Below are 18,929 nucleotides of genomic sequence, written 5' to 3' on the forward strand. Positions count from 1 at the left end.
TTCCTTAAGTACGAATAAACTCTTCTTTTTTCATTGTTTTGGGCGTTTGGGTTGGTTGTATTTGAAGCATGCCTTTTCTTACGTTGACTGTTTTCAGGCTATACTAACAAAAAAAAAACAGGAACAAGCATGAAATCACTCTTCCCCCTTTCCTGCTTTGAAATGTGTTGCGAGTCCCATAGCAGCGGTGCTAAAAGTACGATAAAAGATAAGTGCAGTGGAGGAAGAAATTATAAAGGTCCTTTGAACTCAACTGGGCATTTTAACGCTTATCTACTTTCAACTTTTTAAAGACACCTTGAACGACACACCCCACGTTTAAAACGAGGTCAACACGAGGGTCAATATATAAACGTTTCGATTTCCAACCACTAGGAGGTGCTAAGGAATACTCACTGTCCCTTGAAAAAACAGAATCCAGTTGTAGACAGAGTACAGGTGAATACCCATTATTTACAACTAGATAGATAAAAGGTATACAAGTATTATCGAAAAACAATGAATTTTGAGGTTGAGAAGAAAATGCCGGTGTTATGCCGAGAAATTGCACCCCTGCCGAAATTTGCATCACCCGCGACCATAACCACTTTTACCTTGTTTTATCTCACTTTTATATCACTTTTCGGGAATGTAATGTAATGGCAAACATATAACCAAAACCTTCATAGCCCTAGATAACGGGTGAACGCACATTCTGCTGCGCTTCCAACAAAAGCGATCGTATTCTATATAAAACGCTTTTTTTTTAGTTTGAACAAATTTATTGACACTAATAACAACAAACAATGCGAGGTTCCAACAACCCCTCTCGACAATCTCAACAGCAATCAAGCACATTCACAATTTTGTTATATCTGACAATATGACGTTTTAACAATTTTTTTCTGACATTTTTGACCTTATCATATTCTAACAAGGTTTCTGGAGGTAAAGTGAAAGTTTGACATTCTGCCTTTGCTCTTTATTTCCGCCAAAGCTTTTAGTTCTTGTTTGATCGCGTCCTTCTTTCATCACAGTGCTCATCGAAACAATAAAGCGAGTTAATTAAAACAATTGGGAGATCCTAGTCTATATAACGCGTTTATTTAAACAATTAAGTGCGATGGTATTCTACAAAATGCGTTTTTTAACGCGGATTAAAAAGTCACCAAAGTCAATGTACACTTTCGACAAAAGCGATCGTATTCTATACAATACGCTTATTGAAACAATAAAGTGAGCTAATTATAACAATTGGGCAATCGTTGTCTATATAACGGGTTTATTTAAACATTAAAGCGCGATCGTATTCTACAAAATGCGTTTGTTAACGCGAATGAAAAAGTCACCAACGTCAACTCAACGCTCACGAACAGCGACATCTTGTGACGATCTCTACAAAGACTACAAAGACTTCAGCTAAGACAAATGATTCAGCAAAGCTCAAATTTGGTCTTTTAAATATTAGATCGCTCGCTCCTAAAGCTTTACTTGTTGATAACATTATTCGTGATTATAAACTTAACTGTATGGGTCTTTGTGAAACTTGGTTACGCCCGGATGAGTATTTAGCGCTAAATTATGCTTCACCCCCTCACTACGCGAGTAGCCATGTAGCACGCACGTAGAAAAAGGGTGGCGGTGTGGCGCTCATTTCTGAAAAAACGCTCAAATTTAATCCTCGTACCGCTAATAATTACAAGGCGTTTGAGGCTCTTGTGATGCGGTCCTCTCTATTGTCAATTTATGTAATAACTATCTATCGTGCACCTGGGCCATACACAACTTTCTTAGACGAATTTGCTGAACTTTTGTCTGAACTAGTAACCTATGCAGACAAAATTATAATTATGGGGGACTTTAACATTCATATGAACTCCCCACTCAGTTCACTTACTATTGCGTTTCGGTCTCTAATTGATGCATTCGGTTTTAATCAACTGGTTGATTTGCCAACCCATAAAGATGGAAACACGCTTGACTTGGTTCTGACTCGAGGAGCTTTAACCTCAAACATTATGGTGTTACTGTGTACTACCGTTATCTCGGATCATTATTTATAATCACGCCCTAAAAGACGCACGCCTTGGTTTACTGATGAAACTAGAACCCTTAAACAAGAATGCAGGAAATTGGAAAGAAAATGGCGCGCTACCAAGCTTGAGGTTTTCCATCAAACCTGGTGTGACAGCTTGTTAAAGTATAAAGCGGCCCTTGCCTCTGCAAAATCGGCCTACCTTTCGAAGGTGATTGCGCCACAAAAGAACAATCCCAAAGTCCTTTTCGACACTGTAGCATCGCTTACTAGGCAACAGATTATCCCAGATAGTTCCACCCATTCAGCCCATGACTTAATGGTCTTCTTTACTAAGAAGATTCAATGCATACAGGAAGAAATTGCTAAAGACATTATTAATACCACACATATTAAAGGGCTGAAATCTACAGATGCACGACAGGGTGGCTGTCCGGGGAAATTGTCCAGTTTTAACAAACAGGTGGTGAATGCGGCCAAACCGACAACTTGCCAGTTCGACCCGCTCCCAGGTTCACTTATTAAGAGTCTTTTTGGCGTCCTTGGACCTTCAGTTCTAAATATTATAAACATATCACTCTCCTCAGGTGTAGTTCTAGCAGCTTTTAAGTCCGCCGTTATTAAACCATATGCTATGGAGTAGAAGTGAGTTTTAAGTTTAGATTTAAACATTTCCACTGAGGTTGCAGATCGGATCTCAGGGGGAAGAGCATTCCACAGCACCGGTGCCCGGATGGAGAACGCTCTCGAACCAGCAGAACACTTCTTTGCTCTTGGGATCACCAGAAGACCGGCACTCTCAGATCGCAGGCTTCGGACCGGGACATAGGGGCAAATCAGATCTGAAAGATAAGAGGGAGCAAGTCCATGTATGATTTTGTACAATACTAAGAGAACCTTGAAGTCACATCTATGGCTAACTAGGAGCCAATGCAGGTTAGCCAAAATCGGTGTTATGTGATCGTACTTTTTTGTCCTAGTTAAAAGCCTCGCTGCGGCATTTTGTACCAGCTGAAGAGACTTGATTCTAGACTTCGGGAGACCAGAGAGTATTGCATTACAGTAATCGAGACGGGAGGTAACAAATGCATGAATTATAATTTCCGCATCAGACTGAGACAGTATTGAACGGATTTTAGCAATGTTACGAAGATGGAAGAAAGCGGTTCTAGTAATTTTCTTTACATGCATTTCAAAGGATAGATCAGGGTCAAATATGACACCTAAATTTTTAACTGAGTCACTCTGTGTGATGTGACATTTGTCAATGTTCACAGCAGTTTTTGAGAATAAGTCACGGCATTTAGATGGACCAATGACTAACATTTCGGTCTTTTCAGAGTTAAGGTGCAAGAAATTGAGTGACATCCACTCTTTTATCTCAATGAGGCAGGCCTCCAAATTTCCACAGTTTAGTGTGGGAGATTCCTCCAACGGAAGATATAGTTGAGTGTCGTCTGCGTAGCAGTGGAAGCTGATATTGTACTTGCGAATAATATCACCTAATGGAAGCATGTAAATGCTGAAAAGAAGGGGGCCAAGCACTAAACCCTGCGGAACACCGCAGGTAACATTAAAGGGCTCAGATGTCATTTCACCATGTTTAACACAGTGCCTCCTATCTGAGAGGTAGGATCTGAACCACGAGAGGACGGTTCCTGAGAGACCAATCCATTTTTCCAACCGTTCTAGTAGGAAATTGTGGTGCACTGTGTCAAAAGCAGCACTAAGGTCCAGCAGCAGCAAAAGTGATGAAGCGCCAGAATCCATTGCCAGTAGGAAATCATTTGTTACCTTGATCAGAGCTGTCTCAGTAGAGTGGTTAGCCCTGAATCCTGATTGCATGGATTCAAAAAGGTTATTCTCGGATATGAAATCATTCAGCTGCTGTGCCACTACTTTTTCAAGTACTTCAGAATGAAACGCTAGGTTTGACACAGGTCTATAATTACTTAAGATTTCTGGATCAAGGTTGGGTCGTTTCAGTGTGGGTTTAATAACGGCGGACTTAAAAGCTGCTGGAACTACACCTGAGGAGAGTGATATGTTTATAATATTTAGAACTGAAGGTCCAAGGACGCCAAAAAGACTTTTAATAAGTGAACCTGGGAGCGGGTCGAACTGGCAAGTTGTCGGTTTGGCCGCATTCACCACTTGTTTGAGATCATCAAGTGACAGTTCACTAAAACCGGACAATTTCCCAGGACAGCCACCCTGTCGTGCATCTGTAGATTTCAGCCCTTTAATATGTGTGGTATTAATAATTTCTTTAGCAATTTCTTCCTGTATGCATTGAAGCTTCTTAGTAAAGAAGACCATTAAGTCATGAGCAGAGTGCGTCGAACTATCTGCGATAGTCTGTTGCCTTGTAAGCGATGCTACAGTGTCAAAAAGGGCTTTGGGATTGTTCTTTTGAGACGCAATCACCTTCGAAAGGTAGGCCGATTATGGGTTGGCACATCAACCAGTTGATTAAAACCAAATGCATCAATTAGAGACTTAAACGCAATAGTAAGTGAACTGAGTGGGGAGTTCATATGAATGTTAAAGTCCTCCATAATTATAATTTTGTCTGCATAGGTTACTAGTTCAGACAAAAGTTCAGCAAATTCGTCTAAGAAAGTTGTGTATGGCCCAGGTGCGCGATAGATAGTTATTACATAAATTGACAATAGAGAGGACCGCATCACAAGAGCCTCAAACGCCTTGTAGTTGTTAGAGGTACGAGGATTACATTTGAGCGATTTTTCAGAAATGAGCGCCACACCGCCACCCTTTTTCAACGTGCGTGCTATATGGCTACTCTCGTAATCTGGGGGAGAAGTATAATTTAGCGCAAAATACTCATCCGGGCGTATCCAAGTTTCACAAAGACCCATACAGTTAAGTTTATAATCACGAATAATGTTATCAATAAGTAAAGCTTTAGGAGCAAGCGATCTAATATTTAAAAGACCAAATTTTAGCTTTGCTGAATCATTTGACTTAGCTGAACTCTTTGTAGTCTTTGTCGAGATCTTCAAAAGATGCCGCCGTTGTGGCTTTTCGTGTGCGCTGAGTGTAAAGCTTCGGTTGTCCGGCGAGGAATGAACATCCTCGTGTCCTTCTTGCTCCTTAGACTTCGCACGCTTCACACATCTACCTGCACGGCAACCACGCTTCTGCTTTCTGTCCTTACGGCGCCGTTGTCGTCGTTTATCAGGAAGAATAGCTGTCCACGAGGATGCCGGATCTCTTTGAAGTTCGCTCGGTATATCATAGGCGGTATAAAAAGTGCCCGAAAAGTCGAAATTTAGACGCCCACCCAACCGAATAAGTTCGTCCCTACTGTAAGTATTTTTGGCCACACATGTGTCCAAAAGTGAAAGCAAAAAAGACAAGAGAACGGCAATAAATAGAAGATTAGCTGGAGAGCAACTAGCCGCATGCATGCATCCATGCGCCGCCATGTTAGTCGACGATAAAGCTCCGTTGGGGTGTGCAAGCTGCTGTTTATTGATAGCAGCGGGCAGGAGATCGGACTTCCTTGCTTGGGATCCAACGACAGAGGAATACCTCCACTTTGTGATGTGTTACTGAATAGGTGTTCGACAAATCCAGTCCGTTTTTTTTACTACTATAAATATTAATAAAAGTAATATTATGAGAAACGTCTGAAAGTTTTCAAATTCACTGTGCTGACTTATTAATGCCACAGAAGGTTACTCTAGAAGTTACAAGTCTGTATCTCCAACAGAGTCTATTTTAGCAGGGGAGTCTGATTTTGGCAGGTAAAATGCCTGTCCAAATCCTCCCCCCCTGCTAACTCCTGAATAAAAACTCAGAATAACCCCAAATTCACCGTGCTGACTTATTTATGCCACAGAAGGTTACTCTACAAGTCACAAGTCTGTATCTCAAATAGGATCTGTTTTAGCAGGGGAGTCATTTTGGACGGGAGTCGGATTTGGGCACAACACCGGCTCCATGCTTCTCCGGTGCGTCCGATTTTGGGAGGGAAACACTAGCCACGCCCACCCCTGTAAAGCCCGGAACCGTCTCCTTTCCGACCCAGACAAAAGAAAAGGAAAGGAGAGGAAGGAACGACCTCCCCACATTTACTGGTTAACCTACACGCTCCCTTCCAAAATTATTTCACCTTTTTCACCATAACCCGGTCCATTTGAAGCGCCGAACCCTTTTATGATGTCATACCTGTGGATTCTGCTCTTCTTCGGAAGCTTGTTGGCTGGACGCGCTAACACACAAGGTAAATTGGCAATTTTCTAAAGGAAAAATGTATCTGTCATTTTTGATGACTTCACCTAAATGCCAATGCCGGTGTTGTGCGCATGCGCGCGCTCATTATCCTGTTAACCAGACAATCATTATCGTGTAATAACGTTTACTGTTAATGAATACAATGGGAAAATCATCTAGGGACTGCGGTGGCCCCACTGTCATTTAGTAAATTGCATTTTTATCCAGAAGTATTTTAACAATTAGGTAAAAGTGATATTGCCACCCAAAGGATTTGATCTCAATCTTTTTATTCAATTTAATTATTTTTGGGTAATTCTCTACTGTTTATGTAAAATGCAGAGATGAATTGTTTTTACCTAGCTTTTGTCTTTTTTGGTTACAAAAGTTGAAAGTTGCTACTGTGATTTCCAATGTAAGCTAAAATATGGAGCTTAAGCACAATAAAAAGTTGTCTAAAATATTAAATTACACTGTACCTTTGACGGGCTTTATACGGGTGCTTAAAATCCTTGAAGTTTAATGTTGGGAGTCTTCAAGGTTTGAAAAATGCAATAATTTTGGAGTGAATGCTTGTAAATGTTTGAAAATGATTGCCATGTTTCTCAACAAGTCTGCTTGAAAATGATGCTGGCACTGCTCTCTGTTGGCTTTGTTTTCCATTGCATTTCTTCTTCCCTTGTGATTGATGACAGCTGGCATTAGTTTGTATGACATTGCCCTATGAAGTTCCATCGCCTCCGACGGGTGCACGCTACACTTAAACAGAGCGCTATGAAATGTATATATTTTTTATTTTGAACAAATTTACTGACATTAATAACAGTAAACAAACAATGTGAGCAATTAAATACATTCACAATTTCCTTATATCATGTTCTAACAATATGAGGTGTGAACAATACATTCACAATTTCACCATATCATATACTATTAAGGCTTCTGGAGGTAAAGTGAAAGTGTGACATTCTGCCTTTGCTCTTTATTTCCGCCAAAGCTTTTAGTTCTTGTTTGATGGCGTCCTTCTTTCATCACAGTGCTCCCCTTTATGATGAGTCGAGTCTTCACGGTCCTCACCCAAGCCACTCCACAATGAAGGGCACGGCCAGTTCATAGGTGTTGTTGAAGTATACACATTACTTAATCAAAACCGGGGGGTCCAAGTCCATTCTCTGGGGGCCATTGAGAGCGTTACCTGTGTCTGACTCCGGTATCTCATATGGAGACCCACTGGAGAAAACTCTGGAGTCCTCTGACTCTATTTCTGTGATTCCAGGCCTTCCCCTTTTTTCTGGGTTAGGGGGGTGCTAGAGGACCTGTCGAGGGCAAGTCTCTTGTTTCCTTGCCCACAAGAAGAAGGAATCGGGTTTTATATTACTGCAAGAGTTACGTTTTTCTATGAGCCATGCAAAAAATAAATAAAGTGTTTCCCAGTGGTAAATTGTAATCCAAGAACGTCCTGGAAACTGAAAATGCAAGCCACCTATTCCTGTCATTTTTACCCAACACCTACATGGTGAGAGAGTTGTCATAACAAAATTGCATATGCATTGATCAGATCTACAAATATAATCTTGATAAACTTAAGATTTAAAAATCAGGTCCTGATAAATACACATGCAAAATGAAAAATCGTTGATGTATTTGTCCTGGAGGAATTGGAACATTTTGAATTGAAAAGTCCTTAAAAATGCTTGAAGTTGTCCATGAAAAAAGTGTACGAACCCTGAGGTTAATTGTCTACACCACAGGTTAATCGGTGTAACCTTCAAAGTTGAAGGTCGCTACTGTAAGGTATGCAAAAGAACTCAAATCTGCAACCTAAGGACATTCACATTTTTTCCCAAGTAATACACACTGTCCCTTAAAAGGTGAGGTGACCAGTTTGGGGTGTCTATTTACTGTTTTGAATTAAATATGTTCTCTATGTATGTGGTAACAATGCCTAAACTAAGTTCAAAGTGCCTTTACATATTTTTTCCTCCGCACCTATCTGCATTTAGCGTATGTTTCCGCCACGGCACGCATTATTCTACAATGAAAATGGTGAAAGTAAGAAAAGCACTGTTTCAAATACAGTCCAAATGTCAGACCCAGAACAGATGGTAGACCCAATTGCATAACGTTTCACAAGTAACTTTATCGCGGAAGCTGAGAAGTCAGATATGGGAACGCAAGCGCCAGCAATCTGCGGGAATGAGTTGAGTAGCCGGAACGGATGATCGGAGCGTGGTTAATGGGTAGAAACGAGTCGAGTAGCCAGGATGGGAAATCGGAGCGTGGTCGAAGGGAGAAAAAAGTCAGGGAGCCAGAGACGATCGGGAAGCTAGAGGCAGACGAGCAGGATACAGGTAAGGATGGGACAGACGGGAACCAGAGTCAAATAGTTCTTGCCTTGCGTGTGTGTGGAGGTTCGCTGACGGACTGACAAGGAATGAATGGAGTACTGAGTTTCAATAGGAGGGGAACCAATCAGGCAACAAGCAGCAGCTGGCGCCAAACGAGCGGGCACAGGTGAGGGCAATGGGTAATCGTGACACCAAATGCCAACCCAAACCCCTAAAAAGACTGGAAAACAAAGTTTATCCAAACGCATTGAAAAATTTCACTTACTTGCACGTGCAACAAAAGGTGATGATGATTGTTTTAGTCACAAAGTTCAATATTTTTAACTTATGGACACCACTTTCAAAATACTTACAGGCCAAGAAATTTGCATTTATTTTACATAACATGAGCTTTTCCTAGAGCGCACGCATCAAACCCATGGCCCTTGGGCCAAATGTGGCCTGCCACATCCTCTAATGTGTTCCGCAAGACAATGCAGAGAGAAGTTAGAGAGAAACACAATGACTTGCAGTTTTACAAACTGTATGTCCACTGGATGTTGCTTAGCCAGGAGCTACTCACAAAACACTTTAGCTGTACCAATAACTACCAATAATCAACCAAAGAACATTGAGGAAACACAATAAAATATGATTTTACTTATAGTAGAAGTCATGGGGGCACTGTTCAATTAAATAAAGAAAAAACAAATAAGGCACATTTGCAGAGGTTTAAAGAAGCTTTAACTCCTTTAATAGGTGTGAAATCTAACAATAAAGGTCACATATTCAGATGAAAGTTTTCATAACAAAAATAAAAAGCAGAATGACTTTTAAATCATTAAAGCAATTATTTAGATTGGTGTTTGTATTCTTTATATGTCATTTTCCAGTCTGCATGATTTTAAATAAACTGTAGTGGAAAATAATATAATTGTTGTTTTGCTATCGTTTTATTTCTCACAAATGCGCAGTTGATGAACACAACGAGAGATTAAATCTTAGTGAACGAAAACATATTGAGGGAATAAAAACCCTCAATAATTGTTTTATAATTAAATCTTATATCTCTGAATAATAATTCAATTTTAAGCCCCTGATAAGACCCCAGCCCTCCATGAAGGCACACTTTCTATGCCATTGATTTACTGGTCCAGCCCCCGTAAGAAAGGTTTTTGTACCATGCGTCCCCCAAGCTTAAAGACGCCCCTCTTTTAGAGATTTAATGTCAAGATGAATTGCTTTTTCCACCAAGATACTTTGTGTCTTCATGTGTTGTTGTCCAAACCTTAAGGGTGAGAATTATGATTTCAAATGCAAAAATGATTGATAAGAATTAGAATTTCCTTTTGTTATCTCTGATAACAATAACATTATAGTGAATATTGTTTTCAACAAGATTAGACATGGCAACCCAGGATAAACACCTAATGAAAAAAGTGAAAAATAAGATGGAAAAACATCTGGATTAACAGGCAAATATATTTACATGGAAGTGCTTTGAGACTGCCCTAACATGTAAGTGATCTAATTTTATATATTAAGGATCAACCGGTATTGTTTTTTCAAGGCCAAATTATTAGTATTAAGAGGAAGCTGATAACCGATATTTGGAGCCGATATTCCTTTACTGTAAAAGCTTAAAAGAGATGTAAGACATTTTTAATAATGCAAAAAATAACTGAATATTTGTTTATAAATTCAAATACAACTTTGGTAGCGACTTGAAACCTTATGTAAATGTACATGAAAAACTTAAATATCGCCCTGAAACTTTGTACAGTAAATTAGAATTTCAGCACTTCTAGCATGACTAATGTTTCACTTAAACAAAAACTAACATTGCAGGAAATAAAGGTAGGCTTAGCAGCAACTCATATACAGTGTCTTGCGAAGCTATTTGGCCCCCTTGAACCTTGTGACCTTTTGCCTCATTTCAGACTTCAAACATAAAGATATAAAACTGTTATTTCTTGTGAAGCATCAACAATAAGTGGGACACAATCATGAAGTGGAACACACTTTATTGGATATTTTCAACTTTTTTAACAAATAAAAAACAAAAAAGAGGTTGTGCAAAATTATTCAGCCCCTTTACTTTCAGTGAAGCAAACTCTGTCCAGAAGTTCAGTGAGGATCTCTGAATGATCCAATGTTGATGTAAATGACTAACAATGATATATGGAATCACCCTGTGTGTAATCAAGTCTCTGTATAAATGCACCTGCACTGTGATTGTCTCAGAGGTCTGTTTAAAGCGCAGAGAGCATCATGAAGAACGAGGAAGACACCAGGCAGGTGTGAGATACTGTTGTGGAGATGTTTAAAGCTGGATTTGGATCCAAAAAGATTTACCAAGCTTTAAACATCCCAAGGAGAACTGTGCAAGCAATAATATTGAAATGGAAGGAGTATCAGACCACTGCAAATCTACCAAGATTGGGCCGTCCCCCTGAACTTTCACCTCATACAAGGAGAAAACTGATCAGAGATGCAGCGAAGAGGCTCATGATCACTCTGGAGGTCTACAGATGAGGTGGGAGAATCTGTCCATAGGACAACAATCAGTCGTATACTGCACAAATCTGGCCTTTATGTAAGAGTGGCAAGAAGGAAGCCATTTCTTAAAGATATCCATAAAAAGTGTCGTTTAAAGTTTGCCACAAGCCACCTGGGAGACACACCAAACATGTGGAAGAAGGGGCTCTGATCAGATGAGACAAAACTCAAACTTTTTGGCAAGACGTTATGTTTGGCGTAAAAGCAGCACAGCTCATCACCCTCAACACACCATCCCCAGAGTCAAACATGGTGGTGGCAGCATCATAGTTTGGTCCTGCTTTTCTTCAGCAGGGACAAGAAAGATAGTTAAAATTGATGGGAAGATGGATGGAGCCAAATACAGGACCATTCTGGAAGAAAACTTGACTGAGTCGGCAAAAGACCTGAGACTGGGAAAACATAAAGCAAAAGCTACAATGGAATGGTTCACCAAAAAACATATCAAGGTGTTACAATGGCCAAGTCAAAGTCCAGACCTCAATCCAATTGAGAATCTGTGGAAAGAACTGAAAACTGCTGTCTACAAACACTTTCCATCCAACCTCACTGAGCTCGAGCTGTTTTGCAAGGAGGTATGGGCAAAAACATTATTTTCTCGATATGCAAAACTGATAGACATGCCCCAAGCGACTTGCAGCTGTAATCGCAGCAAAAGGTGGCGCTACAAAGTATTAACTCAATTGGGCTGAATCATTTTGCACACCCACTTTTTCGTTTTTTTTATCTGTTAAAAAAGTTTGAAATATCCAATAAAGTGTATTCCACTTCAAGATTGTGTCCAACTTATTGTTGATGCTTCACAAGAAATTACAGTTTTATATCTTGATGTTTGAAGTCTGAAATGTGGCAAAAGGTCACACAGTTCAAGGGGGCCAAATAGGTTCGCTAACCACAAAAACTAGCTCAAATTAGTCATTTTAGTCGATACTGGATCATTCAGATGCCATCAGGGAACTTATGGAGTTGGTTGGTTAAGCTGAGAGCACATGGGGCCAATATGTTTGCAACACCACGTTTTAGTTTTTTCGTCGCAAATTTAATAAAGAATGTTGAAATAATTTGGTTCCACTTCCTGATTGTGTCCCGCAGGTTGTAAAAACTTATAATATGTTTTCTGTTTTTCAGCTTTAAATTTGAAACCTGAAATGTGGCGTTATGACAAAGTTTCATAACCTTGAAATGTAAATCGCGATACTATGAGGGATTCCTGTAATACCCAAAGAAGGAAAGTCATAACACGATTTATGTGGGTGGGCTTGGATTGTGTGATAAGATTTTGGTCAATGTGACTACCGGTTCCCTTTTGGTCCTAACTGACAACCGCACACACAACATTGCCTTGTGTGCCTCCGCAGCATTTTCCTAACCGCCGATGTGTGTTGACAAGAGAAACGCTTGCTCTCCTTTTTGTGTGCATTAGTTAGCCTTGATGCCCTATGTAAGATAGAACGGTGACGTATTGCACAGGGTGTGTCCATGTTATCTGAGCAGACCTCCAGCTGGAGCAAGCGAACCACAATTTCACTTCCTCGCCCCTCAGCATGAGTACGTAGCACGAGTATGTCATGCATGGACAATGTGCAGAATATACAGTCTCAGGTGTCTAAAAAGTCAAAGTGAACATTACCCATCTTGGAATGACGTGTACCATGTGTGTGTTTTTGTGAATGTTGTTTTTGTGAGTTGATGAAGTTATTAGTTGCAGTTACTAGTGTCATCCTTTTAAGGCTGGAACTAATAATTATTTTAATAATCGATGAAACTGTCAATTGTTATGCCGATTAATCGATAAATCGGATTTTTTAAGATCATGTTTTTCATTTCCTCAAAGCTTTTAAGTGCTTACCCCTGTTTCGTTTTTTTCCTTTACAGGAAAGACAAATTCAAAATCAAAACGAGAAAACCAAACTTTATCCCACAAAGAAAATTAGAAAACAAATAAATGCCTTTTCAAACTAGCACAATTAGTTTTATAATAATGTATTATTTATTATTTAAACGATACTTAAGAAATTGAAAAATTGGCTTTAAAGGTCCTTAAAATGTTCTTAGATTTGGCCATAAAAAAGGTTAGCCAACAGTGTATCTGATACCGCGTGTATTTTTTTATTTTTATTTGAATCAATATTGAATAGGGTTTTTTTTTACCTCTAGAAGGCGCTAAACAATAAACACTGTCCCTTTGAGTAAGCACTAAATTTAAAGTTGAGCCAATAAGAGAGAAAATTAGCATTAAGTCTAGACAGGGTTTGATAAGAATTAGGGGAAAAGTGTTCCTAACAATAATATTTTTGTCAGATTTCTTTTTTCTTTTGTGACAAAGAAAAAGTAAGATACTAATCTTTTAATAAGGCTGTGCTTTCACAAATGTATTCATTCATTATATTCATTTTAATCAATGATTGACCTTTTCATATTTGATATTTACTAACTTGTATTATTTAGTTTTACCTGATGTTATTATTTTACTTTGTGTTTGATAATAAGTGGTGCAGGAATTGTATGGATGTTGTTTTAATACCGTGCAACAAAATAAATAAAAATGCAATTTAAGATTATTATTTATACTATATATAGATCAGATAATATATAATAATCCAAAATAATATTATTATAATAACATTTTTTTGAAAATATGTATATTTTACTAAATTTCAATTTGATTTTCTAGTAAAAATGCGTTGCTGTAGGATAGTTGTAAAGGATAGTGGGATGTTTAGACGCGTTATAAGGGATGGGCAGGGCACCTGTATGATGCGGCAGGGGTAAACCAGTAAAAGCTGTCGGGCCCTGCTGTTGAACAAAAGAGTGTGTTGTGTCACCCTGACCCAAGTGACATGGCCGCCTTCTCGTGTCCAGTTTCATCTGGAGGGACAAAAGCATGACCAACTTGGGTGCCGAGGTGCTTAACTTCTTTAGGTGTTTGGACGTTTTGGTTGGCCATGGTCACATTTTTTGTGTTTTTTGCTACTTTTTCCCTTTTTTATTTTCTTTGTTTTTGTATGTTTTTGTCTTGCTGTCGGTCACCCCTCTCGAGGGCTATAACCAGGGTAGATAGATTGATAATAAAATGCCAAAAATATTTTTTTATAATCAGACTACCATAAATTGTGTAGATCATTTTAGTGTGGGTGCCTGGCGTGTTCGTAATACTTTGTCTGGTTTTCGGTATTCTCCATCATGCCCGTAAAATGTAAGCCACATGTAACGGAAGAAATAAATATGCATGATGTCTCTGACAAAGAGTCTGTCAAGATTGCACATATCTGTCTATATCGAATTATTTTTCTTTCAGATAGTGGCTCACAAACCGACTCCATCTTTTTTTAAAGGAACATTATGTAATATATGACCAATAGGTGTCACTCTGTCGTATAGTGCAACCGGAAACGAGTCTTTCAAAGCACAAGGAAGAAGAACTAACTACGGAGTGTCCGGTGACCCAACAGTAGCCTTTTTCTTTAATTTACCAGGCCAACCTTGTTAGCCTAGCCTTGCCGGGATGTCCTCCAGCACACTAGCCTAATGTCATCCCACACGACTTCCAGTATTCCCTCAAGTATTAAAGTAAGTCTATCCTATTTATTACACATTCAGTACTCATTCAGCCCTAATGAAAGTGAATGATATACTTTTACACCTGTTTAATGTTTTTTTAAGAAAAACGCTATTCTTGTTAGATACCACTCAAGACAATTGTGTTTTTGGCTACTAATACATGAGAAAACATTTACTCGGATGGAGATCTTTAAAACAAATAGACTTCATATTGGGGCAGCACGGCAGCGCAGCGATTAGCGCGTGTGCGGCACAGTTCTGAGGTCATGAGATTGAACCTTCCTCTGTGGAGTTTGCATGTTCTCCCCGTGCTTGCTTGGGTTTCCTCCAGGCAGTCCAGATTCCTCCCGCATTCCAAACACAAGCAGTTCAGGTTAATTGGCCGATACGAATTATCCCTAAATGTGAGTGAGCGAGTGAGTTCTGTCTCTCTGTGCCCTGCGACTGGCTGGCAACCGGTTCAGGGTGTCCCCTGCCCACTGCTTGAACATAGCTGCGATTGGCTCCAGCACTCCCGCGACCCTACTGATGATAAGCGGTGCAGATAATGGATGGATGGACTTCATATTGAACAATTCTGTTTTCAGTGATCTCCAAATTAAACACTAGTTTATAACTTTGTAAAATGTGTGAGCAAAATTTCGTTTTGGTTGAAAGTTCCAAAAACTTAATTCGTGGTTTATTTTATAGTATTCATATAAGGCAATTGAATATATTATTTTCCCCTTCATTATAGGCCGAAGTTGTTTGCTAAATCTTCATACTATTATCTTCTGGGAGACTCCCCATGGAAAGGACAGTTGATCAGGATCTGCGGGTTACACCATGTTGCTGTGTTGGAGAAATAAAAACTTACAGTTTCCAGTTTACCTGGTATCTAATTCCAAAGCAACAAATAAATATCTATTGTATGAATATTTTGATTTATTCAGAGTGAGTCATGCAAGTGTGTCATTCATTGGCCTTACACTAATTTACTCAACCAAAAATATACCATTTGTCAATAGTAACAGACAGTAACAACAAACAATATGAATGAATAAATCAATGTCATCATACCAGAAAAGTCAAATTGGAGGGCCTCTCTTTTTAGTGCAATTAAAAAAAAGGTAGAAAGGTGAAACTGTGCAAAAGGATTTAAAACAACATTAAAGACACAATATATTAATGATAAATGATACGTGTGTATTCCCAGTGGCAGTATCGTACATTGTTCTAAAGGACACCCTCCAATATTTTGGAGACAAAACAAAGCAAGTTTGTAGGAAGTACTGTAACAAGACAGATGGAGTCACTCCACTGTTTCACTAAGTTCTTAGCAAAAAGTTTTCACTTTTATGAATGCGACACTGTTTGGAATGGCGTGTTTATGTGACCCTCCACCAGCATTTGTTTTTGTGTACCAGAAGCTTGGGAATGATGGTGATGACTCCATGATTTCAAACGCCCATTCAGCTGATCCTGTGAACGACATGTAGGATTTGTTCATGTCAACATTCTACATTGACTGGGTTTCCCACGAAATTTTGATCAAAATTGAAATATAAACAAATTGTTCACAAAAGGCTATGGGAAAAAACAGCAGTCTCATTGATGGTTTTTTATCTTGCAGTGCTGTAGTTGTTTAATTTACCTTCTTTTAATGCATAGAGTGTTTATTATATCTAAAATTAAGAACACAATCCATTTCACCACATCTATCCCACTCTCTAACACACACGAATGATTGTCATACAAGTTAAATATTACAAAATTACACTGTCAAAGGAAATGTGTTTATGTTACACAAAATAATATAATTAGTTTTTTCCCCCCAAAACACAAACTATTTTCACCAGTAAAAATGAGGCAAAAGAGTGTCTGTGAGGCCCATTTATCAGTGCACCCTGGCACTGCACTTTGGTGCCGCGCGTACTTCAGCCAAAGTGTGCACTTCAGTGCCACAGTGTAGCTTCGGGTTTACTTCTAGTCCAGTCTCTCAGATTAAGTTAAACGGTCGGCTTTGGGCTTTTATACCCGCGGGCTGGGTCAATTCGAGCTGGATTTTTCAAGTCCAACCTTACCTCTATCGTGAATTAAACGCTTCAAGTTTTTCCGTTGTGATCCGAGTGGATGGTTAATGTCTGACGTTGGTTGTCCTGGGGTGGACTTGGCCATGTGGTTTGGACTCTGCAGATCGCGTGCGACCAAGCGGGTTTGCGATGAGTCAGAAGCCTCCAGGGAAAGTTGTGGCGAGGAAACCAGAAAGCGAGAGACAAAAGGAAAGAAAAGGAAGCAGGAGGAAACCTTTCAGATGCAAAACACTGTCAGCCTCAAAAGCAAGCAGGACATGTTGTATGTTCTTTAAGCGAGCTACTCCTGAGCTTATGTGTTTTTGTTGGAAACATTATTGGAAGCCCCTCTCGACCGCCACTTTTTTTTTTTAAGTGAGTGTTGGTAGTTAACAAAAGATGTGATAAATGGGAACACGTTGTACTACTAAGTGCCGCTACAAACAGACACGACACCCCCTATTGTTTTAACGAGGAATTTTTACATCATTATTTGTAATTGCGTGTTTGTTTACCACAACAGAATCAAGAGGAGTCGGATTTTACAACTAGTTTGCCATTGAGCAGTGGTGTTAGAGTCAAACTGAAGGAAAGGAGCAAAAAGAGCTACAAGCTGAGGATTGGACTAAATGTTGAAAACTTTTAAAATGTCGCATATAGTCTAGTGCAGTGGTTCTCAACTGGTCTGACTTGAGAGACCCACCATTCCAATGAAGACAAAAAAATCCACTTCTTGAATTTATCCAATTAAAGGACGGTGGTTATCTTTACAAATAATGGATTGTTTATCGACATAAGGTTATTTCGAAGGAAGATCATTTTAGCCTGTCTCCAACTGAAATGTTTGCCTTTTTTCACAAGTTCATTTAAAAATGACGCCGACACTGCTTTCCAGTGGCTTCACTTTGCTTTTGCATTTTCCCCCTCATGATTAACAGGAGCTGGCATTAGTTAGTATGGCATTGTCCTATGAATGAAATCCTCCCCTACGTCGTCACGCCCAATAGGACAGATGCATGCTATGTTTGAACATGGCACTATGAAATGTGTATTACTGCAGAGATTACGTATCAATTATGGACATGCAAAAAAGTTAAATTAGCTTTTCCCAGTGTTAATTTGTAATGAAAAGAACTTCCTGCAACTGAAAATTTAAGCTACTTCCATCCATCCATCCATTATCTGCACCGCTGAGCCCATCCCATCTATCTTCGGGCAGTGGGCAGGGGACACTCTGAACTGGTTGCCAGACAGTCACAGAATATAGGCTACATTCTGCTGTCAATTTTACTCAATACCTACAGTATATGGGGAGAGATTTGTCCGAAAAACAAATATATTTGCGATTTACTCAAGATCAAATGATCATGTCTAGATGAATCTTCACGCAACATTGAAAATTGAATATGCAAATTGCAAATATATTTATGGCTCTGCAAAACATAATTAACACCAGATTTTTTACTTTTGAGAGTACTGGAGAAATTTGAAAGTTGGCTTTAAAAATCCTTACAAGTTCTTGAAATTGGCCCTGAAAAACCTATATGAGCCCTGATTTAAACAAAAATAAATCTTGATTAGAGGCTAGTAGTTTAGTCAACATCTGCTTTAATTCGAAGTGAGAAGTCTTTGTGCGTGAATAAAATGCTCCGTAGGTCACATTAGATTCCTGTTTTGGTAAATGTTTGCCACTTCCAGTTTCAAACAAATAAATGTTGTCTGTTTTTTTTCTTTCCTAATATTTTGGTGACAGATTATGTTTCGCCCGTACAAATAGATTGGGCAATAACATCAAAAGTTTGGCATGCATGTAATCGCTATTGCAGCTATTCAGACAAAAATATAGTGCATGCTTGAGCCAAATACGGCTTCACCACGTCTAAAGACCTGCTGTCATGCAGCCATCAGCTTTGCTAAAGTTCCGTTACAATTTCGTTCACATCTGCCGCCACATGACTCTCCAAATAAATGATTGAGAGCTTATGTTTACATTAGACTGACCATGCGCCCCAAGCTAGAAAAAAAAAGCCAGACGTGGTTCTTATCACATTTACTCAGCACATATGCGGGTCTGCAATCGGGCTGTTTGTGTGTGTTTTTCAAATACATGAAAATGTCAGCATGCGTTTCTGCATGTGAAGTATGTTTGTTTATGAATCACTTTTTTGGGGGAAGGAG

The 18,929-nt window shown here is 39.2% G+C and overlaps 1 protein-coding gene across 3 annotated transcripts in view; it reads left to right on the forward strand.

Annotated features, from left to right (window-relative positions):
- Positions 1 to 5,959: 5,959 nt before the first annotated feature.
- The window catches only part of LOC148353206 (uncharacterized), a 43,827-nt gene continuing 30,857 nt past the window's right edge, over positions 5,960 to 18,929 (forward strand). Inside the window, exon 1 of one of the 3 annotated variants that reach the window (XM_088353440.1) lies at positions 5,960 to 6,263. In XM_088353440.1, the coding sequence (XP_088209566.1) occupies positions 6,197 to 6,263 (67 nt within the window). In that variant the 5' untranslated portion in view covers positions 5,960 to 6,196. The remainder of the gene's footprint in view (positions 6,264 to 18,929) is intronic. The other 2 variants (XM_088353439.1, XM_088353438.1) reach the window with 2 other exon arrangements.

This window comes from Urocampus carinirostris, chromosome 14 (assembly GCF_059441175.1).
Source record: "Urocampus carinirostris isolate Australia breed hairy pipefish chromosome 14, RoL_Ucar_1.0, whole genome shotgun sequence".
Taxonomy (NCBI): domain Eukaryota; kingdom Metazoa; phylum Chordata; class Actinopteri; order Syngnathiformes; family Syngnathidae; genus Urocampus; species Urocampus carinirostris.